This window comes from Oncorhynchus mykiss, chromosome 11, assembly GCF_013265735.2.
Source record: "Oncorhynchus mykiss isolate Arlee chromosome 11, USDA_OmykA_1.1, whole genome shotgun sequence".
In the NCBI taxonomy this organism is placed as follows: Eukaryota; Metazoa; Chordata; class Actinopteri; order Salmoniformes; family Salmonidae; genus Oncorhynchus; species Oncorhynchus mykiss.
The window spans coordinates 11,147,839-11,163,890 of NC_048575.1; the positions used below are offsets into that span (position 1 = coordinate 11,147,839).

At 43.1% G+C, this 16,052-nt stretch overlaps 1 protein-coding gene across 1 annotated transcript; it reads left to right on the plus strand.

Annotated features, from left to right (window-relative positions):
* Positions 1-7,841: 7,841 nt before the first annotated feature.
* On the plus strand, positions 7,842-10,557 carry LOC110535263 (leucine-rich repeat-containing protein 30). The gene has a single exon (XM_021620153.2). The coding sequence runs from the start codon at positions 8,150-8,152 to the stop codon at positions 9,017-9,019; it is 870 nt and encodes a 289-aa protein (XP_021475828.1). The 5' UTR covers positions 7,842-8,149; the 3' UTR covers positions 9,020-10,557.
* Positions 10,558-16,052: the final 5,495 nt, after the last annotated feature.

Consider the following 16,052-nt stretch of genomic DNA (forward strand, 5'->3'; position numbering starts at 1 on the left):
AAATACACGGACCAAGATCAAAGTATTTTCTCTGATCTGCTGCGCCATCTTGTGGTGATTTGGGATGATATGTTGCCTCTCTCCATGATGACGTTCATTGAGCAGTGCTTGACAGCCATTGAACAATATTACTTTTAAAAGCTTAAGAACGGTCTATCCGACTCTTTTCTCTCTCCCTACCTCGTCTTCTTTATTGAAATCTAATCAAATCCGTCCCTACCCTAGCTCTGTCTCTGTCGAGGGGGGGATGCAATTAGAGAGAATCAGAGAGCCATAATGAGTCCGGCTGAGGCTAGGAGGCTACTCTTCCATCTCTTCCATTAGCCACGGAAGCAGCAGCTGAAGCCCATTTGCAGATCCTCACAGTTGGTACCATTACCCTGCTCTGATAGAAGTCCTGCCTGCCTGGCACGGGCACCAATCGACAGTCCGCTGCTAATGGAATGGCACTAGGGCAGGAAGTGTGTGAGCAGAATGAGCCCAGGTACCTCAAGCCATACAATTCTGTGGCTAAAGTGACTGTTACAACCCCAGGAGCAAACGCTCTGTCTCATCTGAGAGATAACAATGTCTGTCAGGTCATTTATTTTAACCCTTATTTTACCAGGTGAGTTGACTGAGAACACATTCTCATTTACAGCAACAATCTAGAGAATAGTTACAGGGGAGAAGAGATGAATGAACCAATTGGAAGCTGGGGATGATTAGATGTCCATGATAGTAATTTAGCCAGGACATGGGGTTAACACCACTACTCTTACAAAAAGTGCCATGGGATCTTCAGTGATCACAAAGAGTCAGGACACTAGTTCAACGTTCCATCCGAAAGACGGCACCCTACACAGGGAAATGTTCACAATCACCGCCTTGGGGCATTGAGTTATTTTTTTGGGGACCAGAGGAAAAGTGCCTCCAACTGGCCCTCCAACACCACTTCGGGCAGCATCTGGTCTTCCATGCAGGGACCAACCAGGACCAACCCTGCTTAGCTTCAGAGGCAAGACAGCAGTGGGATGCAGGGGGGTGAGATTATGGAAGTCTTGTGCAGAGAGACAGAGAGACAGTCAGAGAGAGAGAGAGAGACAGAGAGACAGTCAGAGAGAGAGAGAGAGAAACATTTTCATTTGAGTCATTTAGCAGACGGTCTTATTCAGAGCAACTTACAGGAGCAGTTGGGGTTAAAGGGACACCTTGTATCTACTCTGCCAGAGTCAGATGAACTCCTGGATAACATTTTATGTCTCTGTGTCCAACATGAGCAAGCCAATGCTAACTAGCGTTAGCACAATTAATGGAAGTCTATGGGTATCTCCTAGCATGCAACTTCCTTCAAATGTAATGTAGTGTAATGTTTACTGTTACTTTTTATTGTTTATTTCACTTTTGTTTATTATCTACTTCACTTGCTTTGGCAATGTTAACATATGTTTCCCTTTGAATTGAGAGAGAAATTGGCAGACAGACAGACAGATAGGCAGGCAGACAGATAAACAGAGAGATTGGCAGGCAGACAGACAGATTGGCAGGCAGCCAGATAAACAGATAGCTAGGCAAGAAGATAGATAGATAAACAGATAGGCAGGCAGACAGATAGATTGGCAGGCAGCCAGATAAACAGATAGATAGGCAAGAAGATAGATAGATAAACAGATAGGCAGGCAGACAGATAGGCAGACAGATGGACAGATAGTCAGACAGATAAACAGATAGACAGATAGGCGGCAAGACAGACAGATAAACAGATAGGCAGGCAGACAGATAGACAGATAGGCAGACAGATAGGCAGGCAGACAGATAAACAGATAGACAGATAGTCAGGCAGACAGATGGACAGATAGTCAGACAGATAAACAGATAGACAGATAGGCAGGCAGACAGATAAACAGATAGGCAGATAGGTAGGCAGGCAGACAGACAGATAAACAGATAGACAGATATTCAGGTAGACAGATAAACAGATAGGCAGACAGATAAACAGATAGACAGATAGGCAGGCAGACAGACAGATAAACAGATAGACAGATAGGCAGGCAGACAGATAGGCAGGCAGGCAGACAGATAAACAGGTAGGCAGACAGATAAACAGGTAGACAGATAGGCAGGCAGACAGACAGATAAACAGGTAGACAGATAGGCAGACAGACAGATAGGCAGGCAGGCAGACAGATAAACAGGCAGACAGATAAACAGGTAGGCAGACAGATAAACAGGTAGACAGATAGGCAGGCAGACAGACAGATAAACAGGTAGACAGATAGGCAGACAGACAGATAGGCAGGCAGGCAGACAGACAGATAAACAGGCAGACAGATAAACAGGTAGGCAGACAGATAAACAGGTAGACAGATAGGCAGGCAGACAGACAGATAAACAGGTAGACAGATAGGCAGACAGACAGATAGGCAGGCAGGCAGACAGATAAACAGGTAGACAGATAAATATAATGAATAGTGGTAAAACACAGTACATCTATCTACCTTCACTCTCTGGTGAGGCTCCATGCTCTGCTGTGTTTGTAATGTGTGTCTCTCCCCAGGTGGGGCCTAGTTAGGCTGCACAGCAGTACTTCATCATGGCGAGCGCCTGTTGTCAGAAGCACAATTGTTTTTATCCTCAGATGCTGTTTCAGCAGCCCAAACCTGATTTGGGTACTTTGTAACTGCATTAACCGTATACTGTGGTCATACGTCACCTTCCCCCACCACCTCTCAGGGAACATTACAAATGCCATCTTTATGTTGTGTAATAGCCTGTGGGGTTGATATCCTCCTACCTATTCATCATATTGTTCCACTCTATGTCCACATTATTTTTTGTGGGTGAGTTTAAGCAATATATTTGCCACTTGTTCCGGCTGCAGAGATAGATGAACAAATTACATTTCAGATATTAAATAGTCCCCTGTTGAATACGGAATATATAATTGAAGTCATAGGAGGCTATGGAAAATTGAAAATATACATTTACCCGGAGACTCTGAGCCATTACAGGAACTAAGACCCATTGGCACAACTGTACACCCACTAGGATCAGCACCAAAAATAATGTTCTTCATTGTGTAAGGCAATAAAACAGGCTGTACTATTTATTGATCACTTCAATGGTTTGATCAATACTCAATACTGTTTAGGTAATACAGTTTTCAGTTTACGTTTGTGTCTACTCAGAGTGTAACCCGACAACTCACTACAGGCTTTTGGCATAAGGCCAAAAGACGCTGAATGGAGAAAAAAGTCAAATGGAAGATGGCGAGACATAATTACCCTCAATTACCATAAAACCTGGTAGGTTACCGGGGGCTACTGTAACAGTTTTTGTCTTTTACTCGATTGCTCAGAAACCACTTGAACTAAGACAGACATTTTTTCTCATAATCTGTCTCATAATCATTTATTCCATTTATATGTCTGTACATAAGACGGTCGGTTCACAATATTGATTTTAATCCAAAGTTCAGACATTACATTTGCCTCAGTTTCAGGGTCAATTGTAACACTAGCTGGGGTCAAATATGACATCTAAAAAATAAACCAAATACATTCACTTAACGTAAAAAATCATTCATATTCATGAATTATCATAGACATATGCAATGATTTTTCACAAAATATTAGTATTTCTACGTAGCTATGCGTAACTGATTATTACAGTAACACCCATGTTTTAGCATGGCCGTTCTGTTCCTCTCAAACATCTCAATAGTCTGACGGTGTCCAGATTATATCTATTTACAACTTCTTAGGCACTCTATGTCACGATCGTCTAAGGTGGAAACAGCGGACCAAAGCGCGGTGTGGTGAGCGCACATACTTCTTTATTATAAGACGTCACCAACAAAACAATAACCATCCGAACCGCCAACATAGTGCTCACAGGCAACTATACATGGACAACTACCCACAAATACAGGCGGGGAAAAAGGCTACCTAAGTATGGTTCTCAATCAGAGACAACGATAGACAGCTGCCTCTGATTGAGAACCATACCAGGACAAACACATAGAAATACAAATCATAGAAAAAGGGACATAGAATGCCCACCCAAAACACACACTCTGACCAAACCAAAATGAAGCTCTCTATGGTCAGGGCCTGACACTCTACAGGACTTCAAGGCTATTTAAAATTAGTATTTGTATAGGCCATGTATAATTCATACAATCTTAAAGGTAAAATCAGTTGTTTTCATGATTTGGCTACTTGGCTCAGGGTCATTACAATTGCCCCCAGCTGCCATGACACTTATTGTGCATAACAAGAGACTACAATAGAGATACTTAATTTCTGTCAATGTTCAACCAACAGATAGTGATGAAAATGATGCTAGTTTGAATTATTGGACATTTATGCTCAGGGCACTATAAGAAAAATAGAGCTGGTGGAAAAAAACACTTTCATCCCTAAAAAACTAACATTTTCCCATGAAACATGCAAATTGTGAGATATTTCACTGTAACTTTTCATGCATTGGAAAGAACCAAGATGGGAATGTACTGTGTGTTTCATCACTGTAGCTTTGGAGAAATTCAATGTGCTACAATTGCCCTCAGTCTCCCCTATGTTCTACTTTCACCGGCAGGGCAGGATGCTGTCACGCCTGCTCCCGCTCTTCCCCCCTGGCGCTCGAGGGAGTCAGGCTGCCCTGCATTACGCACTCCTGCCACCATCATTTAGGCACACCTGCCTTGCCTCGTCACGCGCATCAGCAATATTGGACTCACCTGGACTCACCCAATCACCTGTTTATTACCTCCCCTATATGTGTCAGTTCCCCTGCTCTGTTCCCCGCTGCATTAATTGTAATTTGTCTGTGTTACCGGTGTGCTGACGCTGTTCCTGTCTCGTTCTATGTCCGTTCCCTATTAAATGTTTGACACCCCGTACTTGCTTCTCCTCTCCAGCGTCCTCTCCGGCGTCCCTTGACAGATGCTAATTTCCTCAAAACAAAAACAAGAACAAATGCGCCTGGGGCAGCCAGCGGCGCTGTTTCGCCTCTCGTGGACCTCAGCTTTAATGTACAAAGACTGGTCGACTATGGCAACCTCAAGTTTGCTTGCTTGACTTTCTTCTCACTACTTGGCCTTGACACTCTCCTCTTGCCGTCTTCCTCAGACTCATTTGTATTTCTCATCAGGTCTTCGTCTCACCAGAAGGCAAGCCCTAGGGTTCAAACACAGAAGCTGTTAAGTAGCCAACTCTGCTTGCTTGTGAATGCATGACCAATCTCCAAATCCCAGAAACACAAAGCAACAACCAAACATTCCCCCAACCTTGGCAAGGAAACCTATGCAAATGAGGTCCACAGTCAAGACACTGCACGTGGATAATTGGCATTCATAACTTCCGACAACAATGGAATAACCGGGAGCAGATAATCCCCTCTTCCTTGTCTTTTATCTCTTTCCCCGGATAAAAACGGTGGAATAGGGTGGTTTGTGATTAGCCGCCAGTGATGATGGGTAATGTGATCCCGGCATGTACGAGGTCGTCACTACTAGTTACCACAGCCACAAAGGCATAAACCCCACCTATTTCTACAATTTCTATCTTCTTAAAATCCCATTTTAAAACATAACCTTAACCCTAATTTTGACTTTGTGGCTGTGGTAACTAGTGACAACCCATGTGGTCGTACGCCACCAAGATAAACCATGCATGAGTAATACTTTTAGAGAGACAAATCTCTCGTCTGGTGACGTTTATTTCAGTCTCTCCAATCGGAGCCAGGGGCCAGGGAATGGGGTGCTGTTTCTTCCAAAATGCTCCCCTAGGGAAAACCATGATCCGCCTCTGATCACAGGATTCCCCAGGGCCGGGAATAATCCCTCCTGCTTTTTTTTCCATCAGAGAGGGGGCATCCCGGGGTTATCAGTTGCACAATGCCCAACGTCAGCCCATGGGTCTGTGTGATAAGGCTCCAGCACCTGTCTCTCACTGTCACTCTGCGTCGATACAGGACCCTTACCTGCACACTGCTAGTACCTTCATGGCATAAAGTAGAAATACAGTTCTTTGGATATAGACAGCGTTGCTTTTATTTCAGCACAGTGTAATCTGATTGAGTTGATCTGATGATTGATCATTTAAGTGATAGTGAATGTGGTGAAATTAAATCTGCCGTTTTCTCATCTAGGATTTTTTTTTAAATGGTAAAGTTGTGACTGATCATCTTAAACTGTAGTCACTGGATTAGGTATTAATGGATGAACAGGACCTACATATTAACATGAGTACAGTCCCTATAGAGTCGCCTTGGCCTGGACACCTTGCTTTACTAGTTCAGCTGGCAGTGTATTCAGACAGTAGACTGCCTTGTTCAACTGCAGGGATTAAAAATCAGTAAGTCAAATTAGTTTATTTTTTACATATCTGTTTTGGTTTGAGTGGGAGGAGGTGGACGTGGGGGTCCAAGGGGGTATATTTAAGGCTGAATGAGGCACTCAGTTTGTGGGTCAAATTGTTAAGTGAGTTGCATTACCCAAGGAATTCCACTAACACCGGTACCCGGGTCCTTTGAGCTTTGACCCACACTGATTGAAAGAGAATAACCCAAACCATGGTTTGATTTAAAGCATGCGTACCTCAAGCATGCATTTTGTAGGCATATAGAAAGCTGATTGGTACAGTACAGCATTGTGGTGTCAAGTGTTTTACAGGTCTCCAATGGCATCTAAAACAACGGCAGGACCCAGTCTGATATTTAGACTAATTCCACTGGGCACAGACAGTCAGTTCAACGTCTATTTTTGATTTTCAACTAAAGTGAATTTGACTTGAATTTGACTTGAATTTGACGTGAATTTGACTTGAATTTGACGTGAATTTGACATTTCACCATGGCATTGGATTTAGCTTAAAAGTTGGGTGAAAAAAAAATTACTCTAAATTCTCTTATGTTTGCAAATCCAATCAGTTTTCCACGTTGATTCCACGATATCACATGTAAACATTAAAATAAAGATATACCACATTTCCTGTTAGTCTACACCAGTTGTTTATGAAGCATGTGACTAATACAATTTGATTTGATTGGATTGATTTGTCCACTTGTGTCCCAGTCAATCAGTAACTCCTCAAGAACTTCTTCTTTTTTGAGAGCCTCTCCATGGCTGCTTAATCCACATCCCTAACGCCATCTAATACTGTGTGAACTAATGAAAAGACATGGGAAAGGCACGAGGGTAACAGAGTCAATACATTTAGGAGACATGAAGCAACACTGTCTGCCATTATAAAACATAATCCTAACTATCTGTGTATCTAAGAGAGCTATAAATAAGTGTTAAGAGGCGCTAGAAGGAGAAAGAGAGATCTAAAAAGGAAATGATATTGTATGACACACTGATAGCATTTCCACAAAGGGTGTTTTGTTTTGACCACGGTTGTGGTTATAAATAGACTCATTTATAACCGTCTTGATGTATGCTTGGTGTAAGAGGATACAGTAGCTTCGTGACAAGAACAAATTGATCCCACGATAAAAGCCAATGACAGTATGGCAGTCAAACACCACTGTTTGAAGGTGATTGAGGTAATTTATGTGGTAGTCGATCGATTGAATAACACCATTCAGGGTCAAGGTTTGTGTGGTGGGCGGCATGGGCCTCCATCCTTGCGCCCTCTGCGCAATCACAAGGTTAGTTTTCGCCCAGGCCGGAGCGCACAAGTGACAGGAGCAGCTGAAGGGGGTGGAGGGATGTGGTTGGTGCTGGGGGGGGGGGGGGGGGGGGTGGGGGGGGGGGGGGGGGGGGGGGGGGGTGACTTAGTCAGTGTGGCTGGGGTCGGGTGGTGCTATCCAGTCAGTGTGGGCTGGAGTTGATTTCAGCCCCCTGCTCCCTCCCCTCTTGTCAGCACACATTTCTCAAATCAGTCCCCTTGACAAACACACGTCTTTACTGCTCTGCGACACTCCGCAACACTTGGCCAGCACTTCCAGGGTGGATATCCAGCAGCATTTTACATCCGACACACACTAAGTGAGAATGTACACAGTTCCTCTGTTGACTGTCGACCGTTCCAGCACTGACCAAAGCTGCTTGTCTGTCGCTCTCCACCCTATCGGTTTAGGATGTTTTGTGGCTAGTGCTTCTGGGTAATGCTCGTTAGCATCTTGTTGTCTTGACATTGGTATTCCTGCTGAAGGAGCACCAATGGGACACAAGCAGTCCAAGGAAGAGGAGATGAAGAGGCAGGCGAGGAAGAGTGCCGGGCGTGAGGACAGCTTGACGTCGGCAGAGCGGATCCGAAACCACGCGTACAAACAGTGGGGCTACAGCATACTGAGCCTGGCCCGTCGCGGCCTCAAGGAACCCCCCAAGGAACTGTGGGAGCTGACGGAGCTCGAGAAGCTCAACCTGTCGTTGAACTGCCTGAGGGCTCTGCCCCCCGCCCTCAGCATCCTCAGCAACCTGGTGGTCCTCAACCTGTGGGGGAACCAGCTGACCAGCCTGCCCCCAGAGATCGGCCAGCTCAGACACCTCCGCGTCCTGTTCTGCTACCGCAACCAACTGACCGAGGTTCCAGAAGAGCTGGGCAACTGCACCAGGCTGGAGGTCCTCAGCCTGGCCAACAACGAGATATCTGGCCTCCCTGCCTCCTGCGCCAACCTGACCTGCCTGAGGAAGCTCAATCTCAGCCACAACAAAATTGTTCACATCCCCGGCTGCGTCTACACCATGAAGAGACTGGTATTCCTCCACCTGGCCTGCAACAGGCTGGAGTGCATCGCCGAGAGCATCGCGGCACTGGTGGAGCTCAAGATCCTCATCGTGGAGGGGAACGAGATCCACTCGCTGCCCAAGATGATCTGCTGCCTGACGCGGCTGGAGCTGCTCAACGTGGACTTCAACGACATCCAGAACGTGCCCCAGGAGATGCACCAGCTCAGCAGGCTGGAGAAGCTGGCCTACCACCCTCTGGATAAGGGACTCCACATCATGCAGAACCCCTTGCAGAAGCAAATCAAAGAGGTGCTGGAAGGAGGCCTCATCGCCCTCTTTAATTATCTGAAATCTAATTAAGACTCCTCCACAGAATTTCTTCTGGGGACCCATTGTTGTTCTCCACGAGGAGGATGCGATTTTGGAGTGATCCTCAACATGCACGAGAAAAGTATGAGAAAAAGCTAAGATTGTTGTTTTTTCATTTACAATACATAACAAGATGATGCAACTGTGATTTTGTAAAAAATAATTAGGCTACTAACTGAATGACAGTAGTCATGATGCTTATGTAGAGTTGTACCTAACAACTCTATTTGTGTTTAACATAATTGAGACACGTCTGTCATTATAAACGTCTAAAAGCAATGCTCAGTGGGGCTAAACACATTGCATTGAAATAGACTTGGACTGTTGGGAGGAAATCATCTAATGTATAGCAAAGCTCTGCGGTCAGGATCCTCACATTCTGTACCAGAGGTGATCTAGAGAAGAGGCCATGTTTCAGGGGGAGCCTTGGCATGTCTCTAACACGAGATGACCTCCGACCTCTCATTCAATTACAACCTCTCTTAGTCTTGGAGCAGGTCGTCGGGATCAAGATCAGGAGGCTTCCATTACATCAACAGAAAGTGCAGCCTTGAGACCAGCCGTGTTTGCTGCTGTAGTTATCTACCCAACTCCTTTAAAGAACAACAAGCAAATTCTGTTGCCAGTCTCCAACGATCACATGCTATAATGCACACAGTCAATGGACCTACAGTCTTAATCATGCCTATTTGGGTTGGAATAGCATTTAAGTTTGTTTGCCACACATGCTGAATGTAGTACCTCATTGCACCTGAATGTAGCATTTTTAAAAAAAAAAGGGGTTATGTGTACATGTCAGCTGGTGTTGTTTATTCTGCCTTACTGTAAAGTTGCCCATTTTAATTATGTCATCTTATTATGCAGGATTACCTATTGCTGTGTTAGTTTGAGGGGCAAATGCGCTCATTACAATTTTATTGACCTGTTCTTAAGTCAGTATAAACTGAGGTCTAAATAAATATTAGATATTTATCCCCCAAAAAAACTATGCCTCAAATTTTTCCTGTGAACTCGTAACTCTTACAGAACACAACGATTAAATCAGTCAAGATTCTGTGTGATTGGTGGTTCATGTCACAGTTCATTGTCCAGGTCAAAGGTCATGAGAAACAAGACCTGCGGGTATCAGAATAGGATTCTGCTCTGAAATATTCTATATCATAGACATTTCAGACATTTATGCAAAATCCTGCAAGCATGTGTGTGTTTTTAGAAAATTCCTATCAACGTTACATAAGCCTCAAAAGATCCACAGTCCACTTTGTATGTAGCTGTTATGTCTGTTTCAGAGACATTCAACCTGTATGATGTCACAGCATCTCAGACGATCCAATTAAGGCAGCACACAGTGTGTTTGTCACGAGTAGCGTTGCAGGCTATATTACTGGGAACGTTCAGAGTTTACCAGTAAACTACCAGAAATGTTATGTCTTTCACGGATTTTATGTAATCTCTCTAAAAGACATCTAGTGGCCCTTTTGAGTCCTTCAGATTATCACAGGTATCTAATCATCTCTGGGCCTCTCGCTGGCCTTATCACATGTCAAATATATGAAATAATTAAATAAGATGATTATTAAATAAAAATAGAATGACAAAGCAGTGAAACATTATCCTGAATATAAACTTATATAAACATTAACTTAGTGAATACCATTGGTTTAATATGAGGGTTTCAGCATTAAATATTATTTATATATTTTTTGCACACTTTTATTTATTTTACGATGTCAATATGTATTTGTTGTCAATGTTTTGGTGTCAAACTAGTGGCAGTTGTGAAAAAAGTCAATAGTTGGAAGAGTTGCAGAGGTAATTGAAAAGAATGCCGTTGTTGATTTAGCTTTTTTCATTAATTAGGCTATTTTCTCTTAAACCATATGGCCTGTCTACTAGAAACTAATGGACAATATGGACACAGATATAAAAAATCTCTACTATTTCTGAATTTTTTGTTTTGTTTTGTTATTCAAGTATAAATGACCAAAGTTACGATAGATTGCAATAGATTTTCTGTTAATTATCAAAACTACTGAAGATTTCGGTAACTTTGGTGAACTAATAAATGATAACTTGTGCGACACGCACATTAAGATGTATGATTCATAATGAATACGTACTTTGGGCGTTAAAGTGAGCCAACCTGGTGTGGTTGTAAATTGTCAATGCAATTTAGGTATGGACATGAGTAAAGATGTTCTATCACTTGAACGATAACTCTATAACACTAATCAACATATTAAAAGCTAATCTCCATCGAGCATTAGTAAATAATCAAATTTTCACTCTGATAGAAAAAAAAGTAGACATTTTTATGTTGTCCTCCAAAGTAGAAATGTTAACGCTATCCACCACCACTCAAACACTGAGTTCTAGCAGTCTGTCTGGCTGGTAAATTACACTTTGCCAACTAAAGCTTGTTCTGTCCGCTGTAAACGAGACCCAAACCCCTCAATTACCATATACACACATATCTGCCAAAACAGGGAAGTCGTCAGGTTGGGGTAATGAGTGATTGATGAGCATTGTGTACTGCCAGGACCTACATGAGTGTGGTCTCCTGTTGGAAAGGCCTGGATCTGTGTGTTTTTTTTTACAGTAAGAAAACACACACACACACACACACACACACACACACACACACACACACACACACACACACACACACACACACACACACACACACACACACACACACACAGCTACCTTTACTGCAGACTAGACTTGGCAGACTTCTCTATCTCTCTCTCTCTCTCTCTCTCTCTCTCTCTCTCTCTCTCTCTCTCTCTCTCTCACACACACACACACACACACACACACACACACAGATACTTTTAGAGCAGACTATATTTGGCAGACTCTCTCTCTCTCTCTCTCTCTCTCTTTCTCTCTCTCTCTCTCTCTCTCTCTCTCTCTCACACACACACACACACACACAGATACTTTTAGAGCAGACTATATTTGGCAGACTCTCTCTCTCTCTCTCACACACACACTGAGCTACCTTTACAGCAGACTATACTTGGCAGACTCTCTCTCACCCAGTTAAAAACAAACAGACACCCAGGGTTTGGCCAACGAATGACATGGAAGAAACACCTTTCACTGGTAACTATTGGTCTGGAAGCAGAAAGGTGTATGTGCGTGTTATTGAGGACAAGAGTGGAAATAAGCGGAGGTATGTATGTATGTATGTATGTATGTACAGTGGGGCGAACAAGTATTTGATACACTGCCGATTTTGCAGGTTTTCCTACTTACAAAGCATGTAGAGGTCTGTAATTTTTATCATAGGTACACTTCAATTGTGAGAGACGGAATCTAAAACAAAAATCCAGAAAATCACATTGTATGATTTTTAAGTAATTCGATTTCATTTTATTGCATGACATAAGAATTTGATCACCTACCAACCAGTAAGAATTCCGGCTCTCACAGACCTGTTAGTTTTTCTTTAAGAAGCCCTCCTGTTCTCCACTCATTACCTGTATTAATTAACTGCACCTGTTTGAACTCGTTACCTGTATAAAAGACACCTGTCCACACAATCAATCAAACAGACTCCAACCTCTCCACAATGGCCAAGACCAGAAAGCTGTGTAAGGACATCAGGGTTAAATTGTAGACCTGCACAAGGCTGGGATGGGCTACAGGACAATAGGCAAGCATCTTGGTGAGAAGGCAACAACTGTTGGTGCAATTATTAGAAAATGGAAGAAGTTCAAGATGATGGTCAATCACCCTTGGTCTGGGGCTCCATGCAAGATCTCACCTCGTGGGGCATCAATGATCATGAGGAAGGTGATGGATCAGCCCAGAACTACATGGCAGGACCTGGTCAATGACCTGAAGAAAGCTGGGACCACAGTATCAAAGAAAACCATTAGTAACACACTACGCCGTCATGGATTAAAATCCTGCAGCGCACGCAAGGTCCCCCTGCTCAAGCCAGCGCATGTCCAGGCCCGTCGGAAGTTTGCCAATGACCATCTGGATGATCCATAGGAGGAATGGGAGAAGGTCATGTGGTCTGATGAGACAAAAATATAACATTTTGGTCTAAACTGCACTCGCCGTGTTTGAAGGAAGAAGAAGGATGAGTACAACCCCAAGAACGACATCCCTACTGTGAAGCATGGAGGTGGAAACATCATTCTTTGGGGATTATTTATGTATTTATTATTTACCTTTATTTAACCAGGTAGGCAAGTTGAGAACAAGTTCTCATTTACAATTGGGACCTGGCCAAGACAAAGCAAAGCAGTTCGACAGATACAACGACACAGAGTTACACATGGAGTAAAACAAACATACAGTCAATAATAGAGTATAAACAAGTCTATATACAATGTGAGCAAATGAGGTGAGAAGGGAGGTAAAGGCAAAAAAGGCCATGGTGGCAAGGTAAATACAATATAGCAAGTAAAACACTGGAATGGTAGTTTTGCAATGGAAGAATGTGCAAAGTAGAAATAAAAATAATGGGGTGCAAAGGAGCAAAATAAATAAATAAATTAAATACAGTTGGGAAAGAGATAGTTGTTTGGGCTAAATTATAGGTGGGCTATGTACAGGTGCAGTAATCTGTGAGCTGCTCTGACAGTTGGTGCTTAAAGCTAGTGAGGGAGATAAGTGTTTCCAGTTTCAGAGATTTTTGTAGTTCGTTCCAGTCATTGGCAGCAGAGAACTGGAAAAAGAAATAATTGGTTTTGGGGGTGACTAGAGAGATATACCTGCTGGAGCGTGTGCTACAGGTGGGAGATGCTATGGTGACCAGCGAGCTAAGATAAGGGGGGACTTTACCTAGCAGGGTCTTGTAGATGACATGGAGCCAGTGGGTTTGGCGACGAGTATGAAGCGAGGGCCAGCCAACGAGAGCGTACAGGTCGCAATGGTGGGTAGTATATGGGGCTTTGGTGACAAAACGGATTGCACTGTGATAGACTGCATCCAATTTGTTGAGTAGGGTATTGGAGGCTATTTTGTAAATGACATCGCCAAAGTCGAGGATTGGTAGGATGGTCAGTTTTACAAGGGTATGTTTGGCAGCATGAGTGAAGGATGCTTTGTTGCGAAATAGGAAGCCAATTCTAGATTTAACTTTGGATTGGAGATGTTTGATATGGGTCTGGAAGGAGAGTTTACAGTCTAACCAGACACCTAAGTATTTGTAGTTGTCCACGTATTCTAAGTCAGAGCCGTCGGGATGCTTTTCTGCAAAGGGGACAGGACGACTGCACCGTATTGAGGGGAGGATGGATGGGGCCATTTATCACGAAATCTTGGCCAACAACCTCCTTCCCTCAGTAAGAGCATTGAAGATGGGTCGTGGCTGGGTCTTCCAGCATGACAACGACCCAAAACACACAGCCAGGGCAACTAAGGAGTGGCTCCGTAAGAAGTATCTCAAGGTCCTGGAGTGGCCTAGCCAGTCTCCAGACCTAAACCCAATACAAAATCTTTGGAGGGAGCTGAAAGTCCGTATTGCCCAGCGAAATCCCCGAAACCTGAATGATCTGGAGAAGGTCTGTATGGAGGAGTGGGCCAAAATCCCTGCTGCAGTGTGTGCAAACCTGGTCAAGAACTGCAGGAAACGTATGATCTCTGTAATTGCAAACAAAGGTTTCTGTACCAGATATTGTCATGTTCTAACCTTTATTTCCTTTGTTTTGTATTTATTGAGTATGGTCAGGGCGTGAGTTGGGTGGGCAGTCTATGTTTATTTTTCTATGATTTGGGGATTTGTATGTTTCGGCCTAGTATGGTTCTCAATCAGAGGCTTGTGTCATTAGTTGTCTCTGATTGAGATTCATACTTAGGTAGCCTGGGTTGCACTGTTCGCTTGTGGGTGATTGTCTATGCTAGTTGCTTGTGTCAACACAAGTCTCATTTGTAGCTTCACGGTCGTTATTGGTTTATTGTTTTTGTATGCAGTGTTCAGTACTTTCTTTAATTAAATATTCACTATGAACACATAGCATGCCGCATTTTGGTCCTCTGATCCTTCTCGCCTCTCCTCTTCAGATGAAGACGAGGAAGACCGTGACAGATATTAAGTTCTGCTTTTCTGATATATCAAATACTTATGTCATGCAATAAAATACGAATTAATTACTTAAATATCATACAATGTGATTTTCTGGATTTTTCTTTTAGAGTCCGTCTCTCACAGTTGAAGTGTACCTATGATAAAAATTACAGACCTCAAATACTTGTTCTCCCCACTGTATGTATGTGTGTCTGTGTGTGTGTGTGAGCATGTGTTAATCCAAGCCAGATTAAACTGAGCAGGTGTTGTGTCTGTGTTGTTTTGTTGCTGGGAACGACACCTTCATCAGTCTCAAAATAAAATGTTATTTGTCACATACACATGGTTAGCAGATGTTAATGTGAGTGTAGCGAAATGCTTGTGCTTCTAGTTTTGACAGTGCAGTAATATCTAACAAGTAATCGTACAATTCCCCAACTACCTACTACACACAAATCTAAAGGGGTGAATGACAATATGTACATGTAAGTACAGGGGGGCAAAAAAGTATTTGGTCAGCCACCAATTGTGCAAATTCTCCCACTTAAAAAGATGAGAGAGGCCTGTCATTTTAATCATAGGTACACTTCAACTATGACAGACAAAATTAGAAAAAAAAATAATAAATCACATTGTAGGATTTTTTATGAATTTATTTGCAAATTATGGTGGAAAATAAGTATTTGGTCAATAACAAAAGTTTATCTCAATAATTTATTATATACCCTTTGTTGGCAATGACAGAGGTCAAACGTTTTCTTTAAGTAAAGGTTTTCACACACTGTTGCTGTGATGTTTTGGGGCTGTTGCTGGGCAACACGGACTTTCAACTCCCTCCAAAGATTTTCTATGGAGTTGAGATCTGGAGACTGGCTAGGCCACTCCAGGACCTTGAAATGCTTCTTACGAAGCCACTCCTTCGTTGCCCGGGCGGTGTGTTTGGGATCATTGTCATGCTGAAAGATCCAGCCACGTTTCATCTTCAATGCCCTTGCT

What these genes read in the sequence shown, in the direction of transcription:
- LOC110535263 (XM_021620153.2), top strand. Translation starts at nt 8,150, where the DNA reads ATGGGACACAAGCAGTCCAAGGAAGAGGAGATGAAGAGGCAGGCGAGG.